The sequence below is a fragment of the Rutilus rutilus genome (assembly GCF_951802725.1).
Source record: "Rutilus rutilus genome assembly, chromosome: 9".
Lineage (NCBI taxonomy): Eukaryota > Metazoa > Chordata > Actinopteri > Cypriniformes > Leuciscidae > Rutilus > Rutilus rutilus.
The window spans coordinates 36,349,825-36,362,088 of record NC_140223.1 but is presented as its reverse complement, the minus strand read 5'-3'; the positions used below and the strand labels follow the sequence as shown (position 1 = coordinate 36,362,088).

The window sequence follows — 12,264 nt, the reverse complement described above, 5'->3', positions numbered from 1 at the left end:
TAGGCGATTTCCTAGGCAGATATTGACTTATATATTAAGGACTATATTAGGGGGAAGCACAGGCGAAGCACTGCTACTTGGGCGTGATATCTCTGCGCCCAAGTAGCAGTGCTTTGCCTGTGCTTCCCCCTAATATAGTCCCAAGTCAATATCTGCATAGGAAATCGCCTAGTGTTAATCTGCATCGCTATTTGTACTTGTTGTGAATACGCAAGCCACAAGAAGTAATTAGGTGTTTTTTTTTTTTTTTATATCACTTTTACTCAGGACATGCTAGCTGGCAACAAAGGATTCCATTCATTATGCTAAGATAAGCTAGCGCCGACCCTGTCAAACTAAAACAATGCATGCACTGAGACAAAAATGCATTTGCCCACCTATCTAAATGTAGGAAAGAAGGTGAATAAGCCCTATTTCAAAAAACGGTGGAGTGTTCCTTTAACCACTCCCCTCCAACCATCAGTCTGCTATGAGCGAGGGATAGAGAGGAGGTGCGCTAAAATAACCCCCCGCCCTCTATTCAATACTCCGTTTCACTTGGAAATACGTCACAATGAAGTAAAGTCGGTTGCAACTTCCAGTTCACTGGGACTTTAATGTTTAAATTACAACCTATAAAGTTACACTGCACCCTTTGATTTTATTACAGCACTTAATCTGTTTTGATAGGAGTCTATCAGCTTGGCACATCTTGACTTGAACAAACTCTTCTCCATACCGGCGTGATGACTCCGACTTCCAACCAGATGGAACTGGATAAATATTCTGAATGTTCTGATCCAATCTGACTTCTGACCTGTGCATACACTGTTCGCTCGTTGGCCAGAGGAGAACTGGCCCCTGACTGAGCCTGGGTTCTCCCAAGGTTTTTTTTCTCCATTCAGTCACCTGATGGAGTTTTGGTTCCTTGCCACTGTCGCCTTGGCTTTTGGCTTGCTTAGTTGGGGACATTTAATATTCAACAATATTATTGATCTGCCTTACTTAAGGTGGACGATGACGCAATTTTCTTATAAAAACAAACTTTGTTGTATTATTTTCATGTTATCACCGTGAAGCTGCTTTGATACAATCTGTATTGTAAAAAGCACTATATAAATAAAGGTGACTTGACTTGGGAATATTTTCCTATTCTTCTTTGCAAAAATGTTCCAGATCGGTCAAATTGTGAGGGCATCTCCTGTGCACGGCCCTATTCAAGTTCCCCCACAGATTTTCTTTGGGATTTAGGTCTGGGCTCTGGCTAACCCAGACAGCAACATAGTGTCGGCCCACATCTGGGCTGTGTGGAATCCACGTGTACCAGATGTGGGCCGGATCTGGGCCGACACTATGTTGCTGTCTGGAAGGCCATTTCTTTCTTAGTTGAAGCCATTATTTTGTTGATTTAGATGTGTTAATAAAAGTTCTCTTCATTTTCAATTTTCTACCAGATACCAGAAGGTTCTGTGCCAAAATCAACTGATTCCCTCCATGTTCACTAAATTCCCCATTTCCAGCTGAAGAAAAGCAGCCCCGAAGCATGATGCTGCCATATCACCATGCTTCACCATTTGTATGGTGTTCTTTTGCTAATGTGCTGTGTTGTTTTTGCACCAAACATAACTTTTCAGCCAAAAAGTTCAATCTTGGTCTCAGACAACAACACTGTTTTCCTCATTGTTTTGGAAAAGTGGATATATATTTTTGCAAAGATTAGCTGGGCTTGGATACGGATGTGTCACACGTAAAGAGCAACCAGTACTTGCCAGAAAGAGCTGAAACTTAAGGTTGCTGTAGGCCTCTTGACCGCCTCCCTGACAAGTTTTCTCTTTGTCTTCTCATCAGTTTTAGAAGGACACCCTGTTCTTGATAATGTCCCTGTTGTGCCATACTTCCTCCACTTGTTGCTGACTGACTTCACTGTGTTCCGTGGTATATCTAATGCCTCACGTGATTGATACAACAATGAGATACTGTTAATCCAAGTTATTCCTTTGTTCTTTGTGGCACATGACTCTTATAGTAGCCAGTACTACAAGGCAAGTATAAGTAACCAGGAAGATGTCAGAAAAATCTTATAAGAACAGGTGAGGTTTATTTTGAGTCACTTCAGGTGAAAACAGGAGTGTACTTGTACATGATAAATTCTGAACATTTAATTCCCAATCATAAAAGGTTGTGCACACTTATGCATTTAGGTTATGCAGCCTGTAGAACCACTTGCGGGAAAGTTATGAAATTTGGCACACTGATAGAGGACAGTCTGAACAGTCACAATAGCAAATTTGGAGTCTCTAACTCAATCCCTCTAGCGCCACCATGTGTCCAAAGTTTCACTCATGTTTATGCTAATAACTTTTGAACCGTAAGGGCTAGAAACAAAATTTCAAAAATTTCCCACTGATTCCTTAGCTCAAGACAAACCGATTGCATCATATAACGTCATTTTCCGTCATTTATATCTTTCCGCCATTTCGATGTTTAAAAAATTTATTTTTCTAACTTGTCCTAGACGGTTGCTCTGATTAGGGCTGGGCGATATGGAGCAAAATCTCGATATACGATATATATCTCGATATCTTTACAGGAAAAATAACCCCCCAAAAACTACTACAAAAACAAATATGCCAAATACCACAAAGTCTTTTTTATTGGAGTGCAAAGAGGTAGGCAGTTCATGTAGGAACAAAGTGCTTCTGTGACATTTTTAAATACTTATATACTTATAGTATACTTATACTTATAATAGCTATAATTGACTCTTCTTAGGAGCATATAAAACAAAACAGCCCCTTGGAAAAAATGAAATGTAATAGTAGTTATAAACAAAGGTTTATTTTAGTTCAAATTAACATTTGAGGCAATTGTATTCAATGTCAAAACAAAACCGACGTAATGTTACTTGAAGGCATTATAGCCTACTATTCCTGCCAAACTTCCATGGTTGCAGTTAGTGTTACTACAGTAAATCCATGGTGAATGTTGCAGATCTGTGGACACTAGATAGTTCATTCATGGCACATGGTTCATTTCTCCTGGTTTCCACGTCAGCGCTGTTTGATCCGTTAATAACGGAGAAATGTGAATGCTTCTCACTAGATCTCGCAGCGATGTTATTTCTTCTGTGGCGAATTCAAATGCTTTCTTTACTGGATCTCTTATTAGCGCTGTGTAGTAACAGTGTCGCATGATCACGATCGGCTCGCGGCGCACTGGTCCAAAGTGATGAACCACACAATAACGTGCAGTTTCAGTAGCCTCCGGGCTGGTTGCGGGCGCCGCCATGTTGAATGAGACAACACGCGAGGGGAGGGGGAACAAAAGCAAGGAGGCGGGGGCGAGCACACACAGCACAGAGAAAGCAAACAAGCAAAGTGGCGAAATCAGAATTAAATATAAACAATATATCGATATATATACGATATGTCAAAATCCATATTGTGTTTAAAAAATACCTCGATATATATTTTAAATATCGAGATATCGCCCACCCCTAGCTCTGATTTTCACAAACATTTAAACAGATCATCTTCAGACCATGCCAACAAAAAGTTATGGAATTCACGTTGATTCGTCAAACCGTTCTTGAATACCACACAGACTAATTTTACGAAGCACTTGCAAAAACAGACGTAAGGGTGTATCTCTGCAACGCTTTATCGTATTCAGACCAAACTTAAAACATGTCATCACAAGCAAGACCTGAGGCAACATGCTGCGTTTCGGCGCAACGCCACCTACTGGTCCGTGTATACGAAAAATTTCTATTTTTGCTTATAACTTCTGAACGGTTTGTCCAAAAATCATATACGTGGTCTCGTTAGATTCAGGGCGTCATGCCGAGTCGACTAATATCAATTTTTTTCATATCGACCATTTTAGACGTCAGCCATTTTTAATTTTGTACCAAAATGCTGTATTTTATGAACGAATGAACGTATCGTTACGAAACTCGGTATGGGTCATCAGTACGATGTCCTGAAGGAGCCTGAGAAATTTTGAACAAGCGCCACCTAGTGGTAAAATAAATTTTTAAAATGCTTATAACTCTGGGTGTGGTTGACTTATTTTCACGGGAGTCATCTCCTTAGATTCCTGAATCCTTGCCGAGTTCAACGATACTTAACATGCTAGGTTTTGCCTTACGGTTTGTGTAGCGTTGTGATTTAGCGCTTAAAAAAACATTTGCCAATATCTTCGAAACCGTTAGACCGATCGAGACAAAACCACCGTAGGAAGTTTGGAAACATAGGTCGTTGGCCCAAAACTACTGCCCAAATGACAAAATATTAATAGTAAGTGGCAAGAAAATGCAAACAAAGTCAGGTGTGGGTAATTTTTAATGTATTTTATACATAAGATATTGTCACCAAACTTGACACACACATGTATGGGCTCACTCTGAGGACACATAAAAAAATGGTGGAATTGTGCCTCTTGTTGGCGCTATAATAGAACAAAACATGAAATTGCCATTGACATCAATACAGTATTGTGATGCTATACTTAACGAATGCATTGATGTAACATTACGAAACTCAGTATGTGCCATCAGCACCATGCCCTGAAGGTACTGAAATGTGTGACTGGTTTTCAGTGGCATTGCACAGGTTGTAATTTTTTACAATAGAGGTGCAAAAGTTCCGAAAAGATTTATTTCTAGATCATAACTTTCTACAGTAGATCCGCTGTATTTAATGTCTTTACAGTCAGCCACAATAATGTAGTGTCTTTGAATTATCTTTATTTGGGAGCCTTTCTCAGCTAATATTGATATTAATTGTGATTAGTTTGATTAATTACTATATCACACAATTTTTATGTTGACCAAAGTTTTTAATCAATTGATAATCCCAATCTGATGTCACCAAGTAAAAATATTTTAGTAGTTGACTAAATTCAGAATTAACGTTATAAGAGTTTCTGGAAATATTGGATATGCGTTATATATATATATATATATATATATATATATATATATATATATATATATATATATATATATATATATATATATACATTTGCATAAACTTTTAACAATAATGTTATATATGACATTATATCAGAATGGTTTTCTGTCTAAACAACAAAAACATTTAAGAATTGATTTTAAAATAAACAAATGCTTGATTTGAGTAGTCTAGATTACAAATTAGTCTGGGATCCATCCATCCATCCTTCCTTACGAACTTCCGAACACACCATCTATGTATCTTCATTTTTTACAAATCTTTAAAAAAAAAAGATCACACATTTTCAAAGTACCGAAAGCTGTTCAAACAACCATCTTGTATTGTTTTAGTTTATATTAAATCTTTGTGCCTCAAATGTCAACCACCTAAAAACCATCAAACCCTGCTGGCACAGAGCCCTCCAATTTAGCCTCTCCACACATGTTTCTGTTAGCCAGGCGCTTGTGAGGCGGTCACAGCAGTTGGAATAATGTTGTTGGAGCGCTGGTTCAACGAGGGGGAACTAATGAGATAACAGAGCTGTGCCATCTCACCCAGTTGCCAAAGAGGCCATTATGGGCATTCCTCATCGTTAACGCCATCATAATATACACACAGATCTGCTCCACTGCACTGATCCTAACAGCTTATTTAAAAACACTTAAACTCTTGAACCTAGGAACGCATTTTAATGCCGTGTTTGAATTAAACATTATGGAAAATCTTCAGTTGTTATTAAGTAATGATTTTTAGATCTATTCTGAGGAGGAGGAGGAATAAGTGAGAATGAAAGGCCCCGGCTATGTTTGAAATACAATACTACTGTACTGCATACTGTCTACTGTAATATGGGAAATAATACATAGTATGAAAAAGAAACAGTTGTGTCCTAAATGACGCACTATACACTTAACCGTGTAGTGTATGAATTTTATATGGTTATTTTGTCATTCAACATTAGAGTCTGATAGCCCCTCCCATCCGCTTCCCTTGACAAATCTTGTCAGTGCCAGTGTTTTGTGACAGGATGCACATTAGTACACATAGTTTCACATTAGTAAGTAAACTGATAAGAACAAGCATCGGCCAATAATGTGTCTGCTTTGTATTTGCTTAGTAAAGTACTTCAGAAATAGAATGAATAGGTTTTTGTTTTTCTGAGCATAGCCTCTGTTTGTGTAGGGTGTGAAAGAAATTCAAGAGGAACAATCGTCTTGTGTTCAACTAGACCTTTCTAAGTAAGCCGAAACTTGATCAGAGTTGCCCGTTATTGTGTGTAATTCCTCATTCCTTACCAGCTTTAACTCAAGACGATTATTGATTGAGGACAAATTTTCAGGCAAACAGCACAAAGTGCAACCGTTGTTTTGATCACGGTTGCAATCACATTCTTCGGTGGAGAGATAAATACAATAACAATAGCTTAAAAACTCAGGGGTCTTTCAGTATTAACAGTGGTGCTTGCCTTACAACTAATAAGTCTGGAGGATACATTAAAGTCCCACTGAAGTGCCTTGGAACGCGCAGCTTTGTTTGATGCGTTGACGTAATTTCCACTGAAACAGGAAGCAGGAAGGCGGGACATATTGAATGGCTCCTCCTCCTTTTCAAATAGCCAATAGCGTTTAGTTTACCTCACAGACTGCAAGTCGTACGTCACAGCGACATGGAAGCGAATCTGAGCACTGATGATACGTTGGATTCAATAGTAGAGCTGTGAATAAATTCTAGCCGTTTCATTCTTAACCAACATACAGTTGGAAAACAGAATAAAACTCCAGCGTTTGAGCAACTGAACACACATCTCCATATTGCTCTGTGACGTGTCAACAGTCGCTTTGGCCAGGTGGTGTTTATAGCATAGGGGGCGGAGCTTTAGATTCCAGAGAGCATTTGATTGGACAGAAGATGTGATGAGAAGTTGAAGTCTGCGGTGATATCAATCCCGTGATCCGTTTTAGCGGAAGTGAGAGACTAAGTTTTGAATGCTTGTATCTCCTAAATGCAAATTTTGTCATTGGTTTGGAACACACCAGCTTATTCATAACCTTAAGGCTAACATAATACTAAAAACTAATTTATTTTTATTTCAGGGGGCCTTTAAGGACAACTTCCTCACTATGGCAATGTTCCCATCATGACTACTGGCTTCTTTCGGTAACATTAAGTGTGTCCGCAGCAGGGCCCTGGCACACACATACTCCCGCTGGTTCCAGGAATCGGGCCCCTTCCCTGCGCTCCTCCTCTCTGCGCTCCCATGGCTCCTCTACTGGTGAAGCGGGCTCTAATCACCCCTATCGAGGTGGCTTAGCTAATTGGCAGGCGCTCTGTCACTGGGAACGCATCTGCTACCTGTTTGTACCAATTAGCAGATGTGAGCCACTCCAGTCCGACGCCTCCGCACATACGACAGATTCCGCAATTAGTGGCTCGTTTAGAAAGAGCGCCTCAATTAACATGAGTACCCTTAATTACATATTCGCAGAGGATGCGGGAAGATCCTGGCCTCTCGCAGTTCACCTCACTCATTCGTTTGTGATGAGATGAGAGAATAAACATGATGTTCAATGACACTGGAGATTTCATTACAATATTTCCAGAGAGACACACCGTGTGAAGGATTTATGATCACTTACAGTCAAGCTTCATTTTCTGAAGAGAGAGGAATGCAATTACAGTTATACCAATTTCTGTTGTACAGTTAATATCCAGAACAGATCCATGCAGTTGTCGCTTCAGTTACATGTGTGTGAATCATCCCAAAACAAATGAATCACATTACCAAATTTGGTCAGATTTCATATTTCAAAATACAATATAATTTAGCAAAGAATCAAAAGTATTGATCGATTAAAATAGTCAGGTTCGAAAACAAGGCTGTGGGAGGTAGAAGGTACAGTCCGATCACTTAAAACCTTTCACCATCTACACAATCAACACATCTAATATTAACCAAACACTTTTGATCAGAAAGAGAAATGGACAACAGCAATTGCGACTGGCCATAAAGCCTGTACAGACACACGCATCTCCTCCAGGCCCTAATCTGAGTCAGCTGCTCTGATGGAGGGGCCCGCTGTCATGTGAACCCATGTGAGTTGGCTCTTACTTATTCTCAGCACAAAGATCAAGGGCTCTTTGGCGCCCAAGGCGTCTCACAGAGACTTTCACATCACATGCTTCTTGAACTGATTTGCTCTTAAAGGCTGAAACACTGCTCTGAGATCAGCCTGGCCTACAGTACCCCATCTAATCTGATGTTTTTGAAGCACAGTAACAGCTAATCAGAGATCAGCCGAGTTTTGAACGAGACCGTGAAGGGCAAACCACATGAAAACGGTTTAAAACACATGCCTAGAAATATCTGAATGTCATTTCATTAGAAAATAAAATATCACATCATGCTGATGCTTTTCTCAGAACTACTGTCACTTTTCTTTTGCAATGTCTTTTACCTGTCCCAAGTTGTTTTTATGTGGATGTAAATGATGTCAGTTCCTCTCAGAGTAACCACAGGTGCAGTTCACCACAACTATGGTCATTTCCAAGTCAAGTCAAGTCATCTTCATTTATATAGCGCTTTTAACAATGTAGATGGTTCCAAAGCGGCTTTACAGAGATACAAGGATAGTTTAAAGTAACAGATTTTCCACAAGTGTTTGACCTCCAGAAAGTGTCAAAACACAGGTGGCCCTAGTTTTGAACAGCATGTGTCAAATGTAGCGCATCTGTTGTTGTGAAACGTGTGTGCTTGTGCTATATTTCTTTATTAAATAAATAATGGTTGGTTTGATATGGGCTATCTTGCTCGTGCGACTTAAATGTCTACATACTTTTGAAGAGGCTATGACAGAGAATCTAGTAAAAGTTACAATGTAAAACAGATGCCGCGGGGTTTTAACTGGAAAATGAAATGTTTTAACACTTCATGTACAAAGGAAACCATGAAAAAGATTGAGGTTTCAAAACGTGTAGGCTACATACCGTTTGTTCCGGAGTCCCAATGACCATCTCCATGTAATATCCCCTACCAGAGTCTCCTTTTAAATTATTGATCATGTCCAGAAAGTTGACGATGCCCGCTGGGTCTGACGCCAGGGACAGTCCGCTCTCCATTGCCTCTTCATTCTGTCGCAAAGGCCTGAGGTCCAGCTGCACAGACGGGTCGAAATTCCCAGCAAATATTTTCAAAGGTATTTGAAACACTGAATGGGACTTCCAGAAGGAGAGAGAAACTATCAGGAGACCGTAGTAGAGCCGCATCTCGCCAAACTTCACCGTGACAGACACTCAGCTTTGCTTCAAAGTGCAGAACTCTGTCATTGACGGCTGAAGTTCCATTCTGATTATTAGTTATGGGAATAATCTTCGGCAGAGAGTGTGTGAACCAGACAGATGCCGCGGGGAAATAAAGTAGGCTATGTGTGTGTAATGTGTTCAATTGATAACTTCCTGAAAGAGCACATGACGGATATGACGAGCGTTTGCAAACATTCCAGGGCCAGAGGCGTTGGAGAGGGAAACACTGTAGGCTACTGGGCTGTGTCTCAAAAGTTAGTGTAGCCTACTGTCTGCCTAGGCAGCATAATGGGCGGCCAGGCTGATCAATCTTATAAGATGAGAGTCAGTATGGGGGGGAAATCTTTTGGGGAGTAAATTTAATCTTGCTGTGTTCAGTCTAACGAGAAAATATGCACCATACTGATGATAACTATTTGTATTTTCTGAAGGAATATCTATCTATCTATCTATCTATCTATCTATCTATCTATCTATCTATCTATCTATCTATCTATCTATCTATCTATCTATCTATCTATCTATCTATCTATCTGTCTGTCTGTCTGTCTGTCTGTCTGTCTGTCTATCTATCTATCCTTCTGTCTGTCTGTCTATCTATCTATCTATCCTTCTGTCTGTCTGTCTGTCTGTCTATCTATCTATCTATCTATCTATCTATCTATCTATCTATCTATCTATCTGTCTGTCTGTCTGTCTGTCTGTCTGTCTGTCTGTCTGTCTGTCTGTCTATCTATCTATCCTTCTGTCTGTCTGTCTATCTATCTATCTATCCTTCTATCTATCTATCTATCTATCTATCTATCTATCTATCTATCTATCTATCTATCTATCTATCTATCTATCTATCTATCTATCTATCTACGGTAGCACACCCTGTGAATTTGAAGAGACCTGAGTTGATATAGGAACTCAAATTTAGCTGATAAAAAAAACAAAAAAAAACAATGACATTCATTCATAACCTTTTTGGGGACCCTTGTGCATACACGTCATTTGCATTATATATATATATATATATATATATATATATATATATATATATATATATATATATATATATATATATATATATATATATATATATATATATATATATATATATATATTAACATAGGCTATTTTACAATAGGCTACATGAGTTATGCTCATAAATCTCCTTGCATTCGGGCCATTGTCTTGCAGTACCGCTGATCGTCAGATGAGGGCACAGTAGCCTACACCTCTCCTCACTCCTCACTAACCCCATCTAACAAGCTGTGCGGTAAATGAGGGAGATTATCGGAGTGAGCAGGCTAACAGTTTACAGTCCAAATCGCCTTTCCTGGAACATTGCTCCCTAATCTTCCACGAACCCTGATTGGAACAAGCCTTGAGGAGCAAGACAGAGAACCAGTCAGAGGTAAATGCACCAGCGTCCTTTTACCTCAAGACAACACCCATCTTCCTCCACAGAGCCACTGCCATTTTAACCCAGCACGTTCAAACACCTTTGTCTGGAAAGATGGTGGGTTATAGCATTTTAAATTTGGTGTAGTCACCACAATCCTTTGAAGATAAAAAAAATAAATAAAAAAATCATTACTAAAATATCAAAACAATAAAAAATTTAATGATTTAAAATATATAAGAATATTAAATATTTTTAGTAGAAAACCAAGTAAACTAGTAAAACATGTGACCAATTACACATATTTATCTTTAACAGTTACCGTAGTGTCTTGTAATATTTCATATTAAAAACTAATATTTAATTAAGGTTATTAACAGCATATGCTCGCTTCCTCTTATAACATCCCCCTCAGTCTCACGCCATGTTCACCCTGAAACTGACCACCTGTTGTACATTTCTGCCGCTCGACCTAAGACCTGTTCAATAGAGTAATCTGCAGGCCGAATTACTGAAGCATCTCTAAGTCCATAATGCTTGTCTTAGACGCAGTGCATCTGTTGGCATCTTGCATGGTGATATTGTGTAATTACAGGCAGGGAAGAGGAGCTGGACAATCTGGGATTAAGGGGGAAGGAAGGGATGTGTGTAGGAGTGACCTGTCCACATGATTTTGCTCTAGTGTTAATTTCCACCCTGGACCATTTAGTGTGCAGGTGATGGAGCAGCTTTTGCTGTGGGTCATTAAAGCAATGATCCAGTTCCACAAGTGGGCAGAGGAAGTTCCAAAACACTAGGAGAAACTTACCACCCAGACAGCAATATAGATCCGGCCCACATCCGGCCCACATCTGGGCCGTGTGGAATCCACGTGTCGTGTACCAGATGTGGGCCGGATCTGGGCCGACACCATGTTGCTGTCTGGGCACCCTGCTCTAAGCAAAGTTTACTTTTTAGTTTCAGTTTAGTGAATTTATTGGCATGACATGAACTGTATATTTACCATATGTTTCCAAAGAAGTGCAGGAAATGGTTACAAGTAACTAGAAAAGAATAGTGTTAAATAAAATAGGCTAACAGTGTAAAAAAATAAAGCATATAATCTAAAATAAAATAAAATAAAATAATAAAATGTAATAAAGATATAAAGAAAATTCAATTAAATAAACAAAACAGAAATAAATTCTAATAAATTATAAATGGAAAAATTATTTAAACATGATAAATCTTATAAAATATAGTAATAGAGAATGGTGCTTGAGCTTTCTCTTATTTCCTCTCTTCTTCTTCTTCTTCTTCCCTAAATTCGCTCTGCTTTGCATGTATTCATTTTCCATCTGAATGTTTACAGCGAGTTTTATGTTGTTTTATATCTCCAGTGTGTATTACTTGCGTAACTGCTAAATTGAATCAGGCAGAGCGTTTCTGCTAAAAGCTTGTTTAAAGATTCATCATTAGTAACTGGTAAACTCTCACTGGCTATGTATTTAAAGAAGAGTCCCTGAGCAACAAACTCATCCAGTTGATTAGAAAATAACTGTCCTTGATATCTGAAAATCTTCACACATTTTCTCTTAAAGGGGTTTACTTTGAAGAAGAGGTGGTCATGTACAGTACATGTTGACATTACAGTAATTCCAG

The 12,264-nt window shown here is 38.9% G+C and overlaps 1 protein-coding gene across 2 annotated transcripts in view; it reads right to left on the bottom strand.

The window, feature by feature from the left end:
• The window catches only part of bace2 (beta-secretase 2), a 46,265-nt gene that overhangs the window by 16,199 nt on the left and 17,802 nt on the right, over positions 1-12,264 (bottom strand). The window contains exon 1 of one of the 2 annotated variants that reach the window (XM_084419123.1): positions 8,919-9,413. The exons of the other annotated variant lie outside the window; for it this stretch is intronic. Within the exon in view, the coding sequence (XP_084275249.1) occupies positions 8,919-9,197 (279 nt within the window). The 5' untranslated portion in view covers positions 9,198-9,413. Of the gene's footprint in view, positions 1-8,918; positions 9,414-12,264 lie in introns of those variants that run through there. 2 annotated transcript variants of the gene reach the window in all.